Raw genomic sequence first — 13,831 nt, 5'->3', positions numbered from 1 at the left:
ACCATGAGGCAAGGTGAGACAACAGCCTTGGGCGACAGGATCCACAGAGGCAGCAGAGCCCAATATAGATATTTGTTACCTTGCCTTTTCCCAATGTCGATCTTCACTTCCCACTTCTTCCCTGTTGGGGAGAGGGCACACCATTTTGTGGTTCACCTCAGGTGCCAAAATGTCTTGGACGGGCCCTGACCCTATGGGTACATGAAGTGGTTCTGTTCCTACTTTCTGTTGGATGCCTGGAAGTCTGGGAGCAGGGGCAATGGATGCTATCTCCACTCTTCTGCTGAATTCTGGATGTTTCCTCAAAAGGTCTTGGGTCTCTGTCACATGAATTCTAGCTTACGCTTTCCTGGTGCAGTACTTTCCCATCAAACTACTATCCAAATATCATATTGCAGAAGTCTCATTTCTTTGTCATTTTTAATATACACAGTTCTTGATGTAGCACCCAGCTTCACAAACAGCAGCATTCAGTAAATGTCTTTCTCCTCCATACTTACTGAGTTGCAAAACCATTCTTTTCCACCATTACAGATAATACATAACAGCTAGGTTGTGTAAAATGTGTTCTCATACAGACCATTCTGCCTATAAAAATGCAATTCCTGGCAAGGAAGGCAATCTTTTCACGAGATATAACATTGTCATTTACCTCTATTTACAATAGTCTTCTTCAAGTGTTTCCAGAGTGAAGTGGCAACCCTAGTACAGTCATACCTCAAGTTGAATGTGCTTCAGGTTGAGCACGTTCGAGTTATGCTCCACGGCAACCCAGAAGTAACGGAGCGTGTTACTTCCGGGTTTCGCCACTCGCGAATGTGCAGACGCTCAAAATGACGTCACGCGCATGCGCGGTAGTGACGAAACGCGACCCACGCACGCGCAGACGCGCCGTCGTGTCTTGCATTCCATTTGGGATGCGAACGGGGCTCCGGAACGGATCCGGTTCGCATCCCGAGGTACCACTGTACAAGCAGGGCTTTGGGGCTGTGCATTGAGTTTTTAGCCCCTCAGCTTCCATGACTTTTCCCAGCCCATCACGGGATAAGGATGACTTTTGTATGCATGAAGGCTCCCTTGCATACTTGAGAACCGTGGCCAGCCATCAGTAACAAGGAAACCCTTTGTTTCATCCTGAAACAGATGCACATTCGTACTATCAAGCAATGAGTCAGGTAAACTTCAGCTTAGAGCCAAACCATCCCTACCATGAATAGAGGTGATTGTGGGTAGGGCAATGGCATGCATATAACGTGGGCAGGGTGATCACTCAGTGGCAGAGTACATGCTTTGCATGTAGAAGGTCCCCAGATCCATCCCTGGTGTTTCCAGGCAGGACTCTGGAAAGCTGCTGCCAGTCGGTGCAGACAATACTGAGCTAGATGGATCAATGGCCTAACTCAGTGTAAGGCAGCTTCCTACTTGCTATGGGTGTGCATCGATCTTTCATGCACTCCTGCAACCAGCCAGAACCATGGGAATATTGAAATCTCAGAATACAGTGTAATCACAATACTTCGAAAAAATTCTAACAATAGTTTAGTTTCCTAAGATCTTCGACGGGTGGCCAGGGTGCTACTTTTATGTTTTAGGATTTTACTATGCAGTAAAGTCCTAAAGCATGTACTTGGTCTGTGATGGTGACTGTTTTGGCAGAGATGTTTATCCATGCCTGAGAAGAAAAGTCTTGCCGCCAGTTTGGAAAGTATGGTTCAAAAAAATGAGAAAATTATTGTTGTTATTTTTTGATTGCTATTTCATATTTTACTTTGCATTCTGTTGCTGTAGCTACCTTAAGCACAATTTGGTAAAAGCTGCAAAACATAAGAAATAAATAATTTGTCTTAGCTCTGGTTCTGTGCTTTGATATTTTACACACACACACACACACACACACACACAAATTTTTATGATTGTTAAGTTTTAAAAGAACTTAATCGGGAACTTTTAGCTCTCCCCAGCCACACACACCTATTGGCTTTATGTCCTACTTGAATGTTTCTGCCTGGCTGGAATGTGTCTTTGAATTCTGATCATACCTCTTGCTTCCCTGAATGGAGGATAGAGTCGAAAGTAGCCTATTGTGCAATACTGAAATTTAAATTTGTTGCTCCACCCACTTTTGTCTCTGGTTCCACCTACCTATGACATGTGGCCCTTGGAAGTTTTCCCAAAAGGGAATGTAGCCACACTGGTGGAGGAAGAGGAGTGCGGGGGGAGCGCACAGCCCCTGGCAGCACAATCCTAGTGGAGCATGAAGCTCTGCCACTGTGTGGCCCTCAGTCTGAAAAAGGTTTCCCACTCCTGTTTTAAACCATTTATTGTTGTTTAATCATTCTTGTTATTATTAGTTATTAAATTTGTATACCGCCTTTCATCCGAAGATCACAGGGCAGTCCACAACATAAAGATACAAATGAGAGCACAAAAGTACATAATAAAACAAAAACAATCCCTGTCCCCCGCCCCCATGCTTGTGAACCACCTTGGGGAATCTATGCATCCCAGTAGTGGGATATAAATGAAATAAATTACGCCATTAAAAAACTGCTTCCTCCTCTCCTTGTTTTGACCTTTAAAATAAAGCTTGCTAACACTGCTCTGGTTTGTGCAGGTCTTTCTTGTTTTAAAAATCCATTATCTTTCCTTCCCTCTCCTTTCCCCTCTATAGCTTCCCTTGTGGTTTAAACTATAAAGGTAATTCTCTTAGCCTTGCTTTGACTTTTAAGAATAAAATAAAAATGACTTGACAGCTGTCTCATCATACATGTTGCCCTTTGCTTGCCTGTAGCATGAAAATGTGGAGTCATGTCTCTTGTGTTTCTTATCTTTACCAACACTTAAGGTCTCTCCAGGATCTCTCCAGGCAGACTGATATTCCTTATGGCACTGTCCTGGACTCCGCGGTCTATGAGCACGTTCGGGTGAAAGGGATGAATCCGTTTGAGAAGAACAACATGTATTCGAAATTGTGGCAGATGATTAACCGAAGTAACGGGTCAGAGAATAACGTGCAGGAATCCCAAGCAGGCATTCAAAAGGTAAGGGCAGCGGCCGGCCTTTTTCCTTGACAAATGGAAACTCTCTTCCTGCTTGATACTTTTGCAAAGGGTGTTTAGCTTCTGCTGTCTGTAGAATGGGAACATAAAAAACAATGATCGTGTACCAATTTTGGCAGGCAGTTCATATAGTCTGTTCCTACCTAACAAAGGAAATTGAGCGCTTCATTTCCTTCATTATTATTTTTCAAATGGAAAGTTTAAAAACTTCATTCTTCTCTCAAAGGGTAAAACACTTCCCCTTTTTAGTGTGCATATATTTACTTATCTGTTTTGCTGCACAAATAAAGAAGAAAAAGGTCATTCACCATAGGATAAGAACCAGTGGTTTTTGCTCAGAGAAGCAGATTCTTCTTACTCAGTAGGAAGAACAATGTTGTAGTATTGCAGCTGGGTGTTGTGCTTTGTAACCTGGAAGGGAACAAGTCAGATAGAGAATATCAAAATGTCTGGCTCTGCTCCAAAGCTTCTGGACCAAGGCCTTTGGGTCCAACCTAGCAAAAGTCAGTCATCCTTAAGTCATGCTAAAAACCCTCATAATTCAGGTTGCAATGGTGACTCCATTTCCCTGAGAGTAAGTTCCATTGGATTTGATAGGACTGAGAAGAACAAGATTACAATATGGCTGTTGGATGCTTGATTTAAAATACTTTATATAATACTCTGGATTATGTTTTATAGCTAAAATATGAGTATTTGTCTATTTCAGTTCAAAACCCATCCTGTTCTCTAATCTGGTTATAGGTTTCTGCAGTTCTGTCAAAACCCACAGATTTCCCCCTCCCATGCTATTGACTTCTTTCCATATTGAAATTCATGTCCTAGAATATTTGATTCATTCTTGATGTTACGAGATTTGATAGAAGTTCAGAAAGGAGAAGCTGGGAACAGGGGAGAAGGAAAAGAGAGGCTGCTCTGAAACCCTAGCCTTCCATGGATCTCTTGATAACAAAAGAACAGCAAGAGGCAGAGGAGGACTTTCTAGTATCTTTAAAGGAGTCACAGCCCTGTTCGTTATTAATATAGCCCCATCAGCCAAGGTCCACCAGAGACTCAACCATAAAACAGAGGAAAGTGAGAAGAGTACCAAAATACACTAGCAAGACGTGTCATGGAATACGTTTGATGTCAACATTTGTAAAGGATGGGAAAGAAAAAGACAGAGTGTAACTGACCAGGGGAAAAGTAGTGTTTGGTAGAGACATTTCTGTGTAAGTTTGCAGGTCTTCTTGTAATATTCCTGATGGAATGGGGGAGAACATGGTTCATTTTTCCCCCCTTCTGGGGATCCAGTGCAATGGAATGGTTAGATTATGACCTGGGAGACCAGAGTTTGACCCTGCACTCAGCCATGAAGCTCATGGGTACCCTTCAGGAAGTCACTGTCTCTCGATGTTACCTACCTCATAAGGTTGTTGTGAGAATAAAATGGAGAAGGGAGAACCTTGAGGAAAGGTGAGCTAGAAATGTGATAAATAAATAAATGGGTTTCTGAAAAGAAATAGGAGCCACTGAACATCAAGCAAGGATATGCACTGACTGTTATCCTTTAGCTAAGACAAAGAACCAGTGTACCATGGTAGCAGGTACAGGCATCCCTCCCCAGTTATGTGTGATCTTGTTGCATGTGACCATATATGTGTGTGGTACCGGGAAATAAACAAATATTTAATTCATACCCAGAAAAGACAGGGAAGAGCTGGCAAGTCCTTGTGGCTCGCAAAGAGGCCCTCCGTGCAGTCCAAAGAAGACATCCCTGCAGTGCCATCGGTGAGGGCAGAGGAAGCCTCAAAGAATCCTTAGGCGCAGTGAGGCTTTGCTCAGGCAGCTCAGCCTTCCCGGCTAACAGCTGACCCACAGGGTACTGCAAGCACCACAGACATTTTCTCATGCATCTGCCAGCTTCCAGCCAGCCCCAGAGCTACAAATCCAGATATTTTGGTCTGGATTGGGGAGAGAGCAGGAGAGAGAGCTGGAATAGGGGAAAAAATGGGCATTGAGAGGTTCTTTAGAAGATACTCCCCTCTTACCCGAATTTCGCTTATGCTCACAGGGTCCCAGAACGTAATATGTGGGGGGATGCCTGTAATTCTAAGTTATTCTAAATTACTCTTATATGGTTTCCTGAAGACATGGCATTTGGGTATCTTTACCTAAGTTGATTCATTTTGTTTGGCTATGCTTTCTAAGATTAACAAGTGGCAACATCAGAGAGCCAAGACTAAGCATACCTAGGGTAGCCATATGTCCTGCATTACAGAGGACATTCCCTTGTTTGTCAGAGGAAAGCCATGTATTTGAAGCACTCCATTCTCTGAAGAAGAAGAAGAGTTTGGATTTGATATCCCACCTTTCACTCCCCTTCAGGAGTCTCAAAGCGGCTAACAATCTCATTTCCCTTCCTCCCCCACAACAAACACTCTGTGAGGTGAGTGGGGCTGAGAGACTTCAGAGAAGTGTGACTGGCCCAAGGTCACCCAGCAGCTGCATGTGGAGGAGCGGAGACGCGAACCCGGTTCCCCAGATTACATGACTACCACTCTTAACCACTACACCACACTGGCTCTGAAGGGCTTTCCAGTTCAGCTCTGGTTAAAGACAAAGAATCATTAGAAGTGGGAGCAGGAGAGCTTTGAAGTAGCCCGCCAACAGATCATGGCCACAGTCTAACAACAACAACAACAACAACAACAATGCATTACTTATACCCCACCCATCTGTCTGGGGTGAGATGCCATGCATTTCTATCTAAAGTATGCTGACATTTTAAAATTTGCATGTATGCATCTAAAGTAGACCATGCAAATTTCATGCAAATCTGTGAGCTCTTTCTGTCCTCTTTTTTGTTGGCGCACAGCTGGCTACTCTAAACATAGCTGTCAGAACTAGTGGAGGGGGGAGTCTGCTGCATCATAACAGCCCCTGAAACACCCTCCAAGGGATCGTGGGATTGTGCCTTAAATGAGTTAATTGAAATCAACAAGACTTAAGTTAATCACAATCAACCTTTCACGCTGATTTCAATGAAACCTAATTCTGAATAACTTAGCCTGGATCTACCCCTCTGTTGTTGTTATTATCATTCTTTGCTGTGCCTTTTGACATCCATCTGTTCCAAATGCCCTTGACCCCATTACATGACTCTATATAGGGTACAGATGTACAGTGGCCCAGTTTACAGATTTTGGATTTTTACCTCAGTCATTCTGCTGTTAAAAAATCCTTTTCCCAACTGAAGAGGGGGAAGAGGAATCATTATGTGCTTGAATAATACCGCAGTGCATTTAACTCGGTATACAAAATATTTAGCCAGTAGGAAAACTGTGAATTACTGTCAAGTGAAATAAAGCTCTTGGGTTCTGCAATAAAAGAAGCTTGTCTTTGTCTCTCAAACCCACGACATTAATATTCAGACTTCTATGCAGATACAACAAACTACAGCAGAATTGTTTAGCCCTGGGGTTTTCTTTCCCTGCTTTTTCTTATTTTTATTTTTATTTTATTTATTTGCCGTCGGATTATACTTTGGTCCTGTTAGTTAACCTGCTTGCATTGACAGGAGAGGGCATCAGTTAAATAATACCACCAGTGCTGCTCTAATACAGCTGCTCTGCTAAGGTGTCGCAAAATTGTCTCCCATAGAGCTTAATTTGATGGATCTCTGTTTTGTTTTTTGTTGTTTTTCCAATGCTAATGTAACAATGGAATGGTGTGATGGAAATTGTAACAAAAACTTAACTATATATATATGAGAACATATTGACTCTCAAAAGGCCAAAGACATTGGGAGCAGCCTTCCCCAACCTGGTGCCCGCCATATGTTTTACACTACAACTCCCATTATCCCTGACTCGTGACCAAACTTGTTGGGGCTGATGGAAGTTGTAATCCACAACATCAGGTTTGCAGTGTTAAACAAAATCATCACCAAGAAGTTGGATTGTACTTGTTGGCATCTGTCTGTCTTAAGAGACAATGGAGTGCTCCTCCAGGGGTGAATTCAAACCACTGAAGAATGACAGCATCTGCTATGGCTGCAGACACCAGTAACTCGTAACTGCAGCTTCCCATGTTGTTTTTGCTATGTTAGGAGCACCAAAGTGACCTCTCCGGAGTGCAAGTCTGGGCAGTGTGTATGGAGGTCCTGGGCTGTGCAGATGACAAGACCCCCCTCTGGCATGGAGCCAATTCGTTTGTTACCCATACTCAGGCCATTACCTCACCAAGAAGCTGGCCCTGGCTATTCCAGCAATTGAATCCTTGTCAGATCCAGGAATTAGAAGGGACTCGGGCATGCAGCCTAACCACACAAAACCCCCAACTCACAACAGTATATTTGCAAGCTTGTATGTATTACAAAGAAACATATTTTTTAAAGGCCATTTCTATTGTTAGACAGCAAAAGAGCTTTGGTAAACACACTGTGAAAAGACTTGGGTTGTGACCCATTTGCAAATTATCTGCTCCTGTCCAGTCTGGGATTTTAAGGAGTAAGGACCGTTGAACAACTCTGGGTTGAATGACTGTGGGTGGATTTTCTTCAGCTGCTTTGTAGCAGATAGTTAACCTGCTTTCAGAATAATACCTGAGCCTGACTCACCCATGAAAGCTTGATAGCAATGGCAGGGACGATGCCTAATCCCCTGTCAGCTTTCCCAGTAGTCACATTTAGTATCTTACAACCTGTCAACACATCAGGGGGTGTCTTGGAAAAGCTGATGCCTAAAAGCCTTGTTGCAAATAGTGTTCGGTTTGTTATCAACCAGCTAGAAGAATAGCCAGCTTGTGTATGTGGTGGTGGTGGTGGTGGGGGAGTTATAATCCTCACTGTTTATTTTATTTTTTTACATCTAGAGTATTCTTTTGGAAGAAAATACTTTCAAATCCTCTACATAATCTTGCTGGTCTCTAGTAATTTTCAACCTAACCGGCAATGCTGTCTTATTTCTCTCCATATTTTATCATTTGCAAAATATGTATATTGCTCCTTCAAATGAAATTCTAACTAAATTGTAAAAGTTAAATAAGTTTGCAGATATCTTTTTTTTTATTATTTTGCATATCTGCCTGGCTGCATCAAAAGGAGCAGTGAGAGAGCTAGGCAAAGCTTCCTTCCGCAGCCAGATGCTATTAAAAATATTGTTTATTTCCCTCTTCTCTTCTCTTCCTGCCCCTTTCCCCTTTTGTATCATGCCTTGTAAACCATTTGCAACATAGAAAGCTGCCATACATATCAAATCATTGTTCCATGTAACTTAGTACAGTGGTACCTCGGGTTACAGACGCTTCAGGTTACAGACGCTTCAGGTTACAGACTCTGCTAACCCAGAAATAGTACCTATAGTACCTCGGGTTAAAAACTTTGCTTCAGGATGAGAACAGAAATCGTGCGCTGGCGGCATGGCGGCAGCGGGAGGTCCCATTAGCTAAAGTGGTACCTCGGGTTAAGAACAGTTTCATGTTAAGAACGGACCTCCAGAATGAATGAAGTTAAGAGTCAGTGTGGCGTAGTGGTTAAGAGCAATAGACTCGTAATCTGGTGAACCAGGTTCGCATCTCCACTCCTCCACATGCAGCTTCTGGGTGACCTTGGGCTAGTCTTTGAAGTCTCTCAGCCCCACTCACCTCGCAGTGTGTTTGTTGTGGGGGAGGAAGGGAAAGGAGAATGTTAGCTGCTTTGAGACTCCTTTGGGTAGTGATAAAGCGGGATATCAAATCCAAACTCCTCTTCTTCTTCTTAAGTTCTTAACCCGAGGTACCACTGTATTGTCTAGACTGGCTGGCAAGTGGCTCTCCAAGGTTTCAAGCAGGATTCTCTCTCAGCCCAACTTGACTATGCTGGTGACTGAACCCGGGACTTTTTGCATGCAAAACAAATGCTGTACTAAACTACAGTCTTTAGCCCACTTCAAACTAATGTGAGTCACCCTGAGTGACATTTAAAGGATGGAGAGATGCTCTATTCAGACATTCAAGCAACAAGGGAAGCAGGTGTGTGCATCCTGCATGCACCACCCAAATTCCCCCCACCCACCTTTTAAGTGGGAAGGTCTGAAGTGAGTTTCTAAGTATGTTTGGATGGATGTACTTTGAAGACTCTGCCTGTAATCAGGATCCTGATTGCACAGAGTCTTCAAGCTGAATTAGTCCAAAAGCACTTAGAAGCTCCCTTCAGAGCATCCCTCACAAAGATGTCCTGTGGAGATGGGGTGTTTGAGGGCAAGGTTTGTACACACAACCCCACTCCACGAGCTCATTTTGAATGTCAGAAGAGAAAGGGAAGGATGAATGGATGGATGGATCTGGACAGACAGGAGGTTACTGGCCACTGTTTCATTCCCCTTTGGTTGCTGCTTCAGCTCCTCAGAATGTTTTTCATTTTTCTTCCTTGCTTTTACCGTCTTCGGCCTCTTCTGCCCCCACTGCCTTTTCACCTTGTTGACTGTAGAGGCCCATGTAGTTTGCTCATCACAGGGGTAGCTTTGGAGTGCTGTCTTCATAAATCCCGCAGAGTCACCAAAATCAAAGAGATTAAATGGCACTGAGAGCCAAAGAGGTCAAGGACTGTGAAGACCTAAAGAACAGGAATGGTGCAGATAAAAACAGCATTTTAGATGTAACTATTGGTGTGAGTTTAGGGGGTCAGCCTCAGTGAAACCCTTTCCTAAAACTTGTGATCCTGTATCTGCAAAGGTAGGATGTAGAAGAGGTAGCCTGCCAAACAAGGGAATGGCTTGGGCTGGCTGGTTAAGTACCACAATTTAGCATATGAAAAGAAGGTGCTCTTTGCCATAGAAATGAATGGGTGAGCCTTTCCCCCACCTCCCTTACCTGGATGGTACTCAGGAGAACAATAGCTTTTTCTTGTTTGAGAAAGCTGGAAGCTAGAGACAGAGACATGTCTTGCTGTGTGCTGGATCCCTGTGACTAATGGAGGAGCGATACTTGGGGTGGGGTGGGGGGTAATGCTGTTATCCCTTCCATCCTTTGCTTAGGTTGTATATAAGTGTAAATAAAACCATATATTCTAAAGCACCACAGACTTCCCTGACCTCCTTTCCAAGGAAACTGAGCTCTGTGTAGGCACAGGCACCCCTGGAATTTCTCACCACTTGGAGTTGAATTTATCCCCACTTGGAGTTTGGGGTGGCGCATAAGAATATACTTGTGACATCTGTTCAGCATCAGTGTATGGTATGAGAACGGTGTTTTTCAACAAACATGAAATGTGGCTTATTGTTTTGACTCTCCTCTAGACATCCATATTCAAGTGTTTGGCATCTTTCAGAATTCGATCATGAAGTGTCGAGCCATTTTTTCTCCTCTCATCACTTCCATCCTAGTAAATGAATGTTAATAGCAATTATGGATGTGAATGTGATAACTTGAAATTTTACTATGTGGTGGCTGTATCGGAAGAGCACCACATTATGCTAAAACAATAGGTGAAAGCATCATTTTATTATGATGTTCAAAAGTGATTGCAGAAAATGGGTTTTTCCACTTCTAATGAGTGAGGTCTGTTGTCAAAAGAGATAGTTTCGAAGTGTTTTATGAACAGTGAACGCCTTTGTTATTTGTATGTTGGAAAATAGCCCTGCGGTGCAGAGTTATCAGAGTGATGAAAATATCCCTAGGAACAGAAAACAAAACTACTGTATTCGCATTCACCCAGAGGAAAAAGACACACTTAAATATAGGGAGAAATGAAAGGGATCTATATTGGTGTCACAAGCAAAATTAGGGCATGTGCTATCTAAAGGTGGGCCAGTTTTAAAAATACCACTTCCACCCCTTGAATTTGAGATGCTGCCAAATGGCAAGAGAGATGGGAGGGGAGAAGAGCTCTCCCAAGGCTACTGCCGCGTGCAGCCATTTAATGACGGTGCAGTTTTATGCGATGATGTCAGGGACGCTGCTGACATTCCCGCTAGGATGACCTTGATGAGAAAAGAAGCATATTTCAGTAAGAGCTTGTTGGGTGATTGGCAATAACAGCATACATTCCAGGAATGGTGCCAGCTTTAGAAAGGTTATGTTTTTGCTTTAGAAATTCAGGAACGGCTGTTTAAAAATGTAAGCGATACTGTATGCACATTTCCAGAATACCCCAATGGATTGCAGAGATTTTCTGACATTTTTTTTTAAAAAAACAACAACACACACCACACCAAATCCCAGTACTAAAAGGCTAACAAGTAAAGGCCAAACTTGACATGATGAAACAAGCATTACCTGAGGATGCAAGTTTGCTGTGGGTTTGGGGTTACTGTTAATAGGACACATGGGAGCACAGTTTTCTTCATCCCGTAGTGTATGCAGAAGGGCAGTTGACCATTTCCTCTGGATGAAATTCTCACACTGCCACAGCTACTATTAATCCTGGACGTGGTGGGGGCCAAGAAAGCCCACATTTGCGCCAGTGGAAGTTTTGCTTATGGGCCTAATCACTGTTCCGAGAGGGGAATTCACAGAGGCAATAGCAGGGGAGGAAAGGGTTAATCTCCTCCACCACCCCTTCCATGTGCACCATGTTCCTTAAGAAAATCAAGGACTCCTGTGTCTACTATTAACAGTACAGAGAAAAACAAAGGTGACTGCATTTAGCAGCGCGTTTAGTGCTTGCCAAGGTTTGTCAAGAGCTATGCAAGGGCAACATGATCCAGCACAGAGTTAAGGGACTTGACAATACAAGCTGCAGTTCTGCAGCTGTAGCTAACTACCGTAAATCTAACCTTATGAGCTGCATGGGTGGAAGAGCTCTTTGGAACCATATGCAAATCTCTCTGGGCTACCTGGAGGCAGAAAACATAACAAAACCCTCCCTCTGCAACTGCAAAATCGTCAACATCATTGAATCAAGGAATTAATAGAGTTGAACAATTCTTACTGTCAGAAAATTCTTCCTGATGTTTAGTCGGAATCTCCTTTCCTTGTACTTTGAAAGGAGCGGCAGAAAGCAAGCTTGCTCCATCTTCCATGTGACAGCCCTTCAGATATTTGAAGAGAGCTATCATATCACTTCTCAGTCTTCTCTTCAGGCTAAGCATCACCACAGCAGCAGCGATAACAAAACACTTTTGTTCAACTTTGAACAGTTTTGTTAAACTTTGCCACAGTGACAAAGCAGCAGCAGTGCTCCCCGGCAGCAGCCATTGGCAGGCGTGCCTAGGTCCCACACTCTCTTAGGGTGGGCAGGCAGACAGCAGCTGCAAGGGATGGACTGGTCCATGAGTTTGCAGGCAGCCCTGTAGCTGGCCACATGATGGCAGCATGCAGGTAGAAGAACGTCAGCTGTCATTCCTGCCAATCTGCCACCTGAGCCAAAGAGCTCACATTGGCTTGTGTAAGAACCAATCCTTATGGAGGATAAGGCTATCAACTGCTACTAGTCACAATAGCTATCTCTACCCCCCACTGTGGGAGACATTATGTCTATGAATCACAAGAGTGGAGCGTGTTGTGCTCAAGCTCTGCTTGTGGGTGTCCCATGAGCATATGTGTGGCCATTGTGAGGACAGAGGGGCCTCTGGCCTGATCCAGCAAGAATTCCAATGAATTCAATGGGACTTCCTCAAGTGTGTGCTTATAGTGTTGCAACCTTCCTATTGAGAAGCGTGGTGCTGCTTCTTCACATAGCCTTCTTCATTCCAATTCACTGCATGAAGTAATAATTTCATGCCGCAATGTGGGCCGTTTAAATCGAGAATTCTGCCATTGATAAACATGTCCTAACAGAAAATTCTGCCGGGGATGATAGAAGCCATTTTATTTCCATGACCACTTGAGCTATCCCTTGAAAGCAGGTTTCCCTGAGATGCTCTTTAGAACCACTGCTGAACCACAGCAGTAATGAAATTTAATGCTGAGTTACTAGTGAAGAACTGTGAAAGCTACTGTGGTCCATTTCTGCCATAAATCTGCTGCTAAATGCTAAGCCCCACCACCCCACCACACAGAAGTGTCATCATATTGCGCTTACATTATAAGAGTGTAGCTAAGGAACGGAAATATGCTTTTTGTGACTGGGTATCATGATAACTGCTGAACTGGAGAACAGAAGTTACATGCCTCTGATACCAGTTGCTGTAAATTACGGGAAGGGAGAGTGCTGTTGCCCTCCTGTCCAGCTTGTAGACTTCCAACAGGCATCTGGTCAGCCATTGTGAGAACAGACGGTTGGACTGCCTGGGTCATTGGCCTAATCCAGCAGGCCCCTCTTCTGTTCTTAAGTTAGAGGATGCTTTTGCAATTGCTCAGATAGTCATACTGTCTTCCTAATTCAACCAGAAGTTCTATACTAGTTGGTTATATTATGAGTTTGTGGCTGCCAGGTCCCCCTAAATTCCTGGGTCCAGTAGCTGTTAGCATTTAATCAAGGTTTGGGGAGTTAAACAGTATGCCAGACTCCTAATCCCTGGACTCACCTTCCTGTATTCAGGAAACTGCCTGGGAGATGAGCCATTTTTTAAAAAAGGAATGTGATGGCCCATTAAGAACTCCTAGGAGATGGGGCTTTGTGCTAGATGGTAAGTGGGTGGGGCTTCTCCTCCAGCTTCTACAGTTTTAGCTAGAAGACAAAACTAGAGTTTACTTCCCTCCAGACTGGGAAGTGACTGGAGGGAAAAGGTAAAGACAGCAACCTGGAGAGATAGTCAGGTTTGGCAGCCCTAGTGAGGTGTTACTTCCTTCTGATTATATGTGACGTTTCTTTCCTGCACATTTAGCTCCCTGGCCCAGAGTTCCATTGTTAAAAGTAGTACTTCTTTTAA

At 43.6% G+C, this 13,831-nt stretch overlaps 1 protein-coding gene across 6 annotated transcripts in view; it reads left to right on the top strand.

Moving 5' to 3' along the window:
* GRID2 (glutamate ionotropic receptor delta type subunit 2) overlaps nt 1-13,831 on the top strand; it is an 824,474-nt gene that overhangs the window by 687,513 nt on the left and 123,130 nt on the right. For all 6 annotated transcript variants that reach the window (XM_053404060.1, XM_053404061.1, XM_053404066.1 and 3 more), the window contains exon 13: nt 2,846-3,041. In XM_053404060.1, coding sequence (XP_053260035.1) covers nt 2,846-3,041 — 196 coding nt within the window. The remainder of the gene's footprint in view (nt 1-2,845; nt 3,042-13,831) is intronic.

The sequence above is a fragment of the Podarcis raffonei genome, chromosome 9 (assembly GCF_027172205.1).
Source record: "Podarcis raffonei isolate rPodRaf1 chromosome 9, rPodRaf1.pri, whole genome shotgun sequence".
Classification (NCBI taxonomy): Eukaryota; Metazoa; Chordata; class Lepidosauria; order Squamata; family Lacertidae; genus Podarcis; species Podarcis raffonei.
The sequence above is the reverse complement of the archived record's forward strand: the minus strand, read 5'-3'. Positions and strand labels throughout refer to the sequence as shown.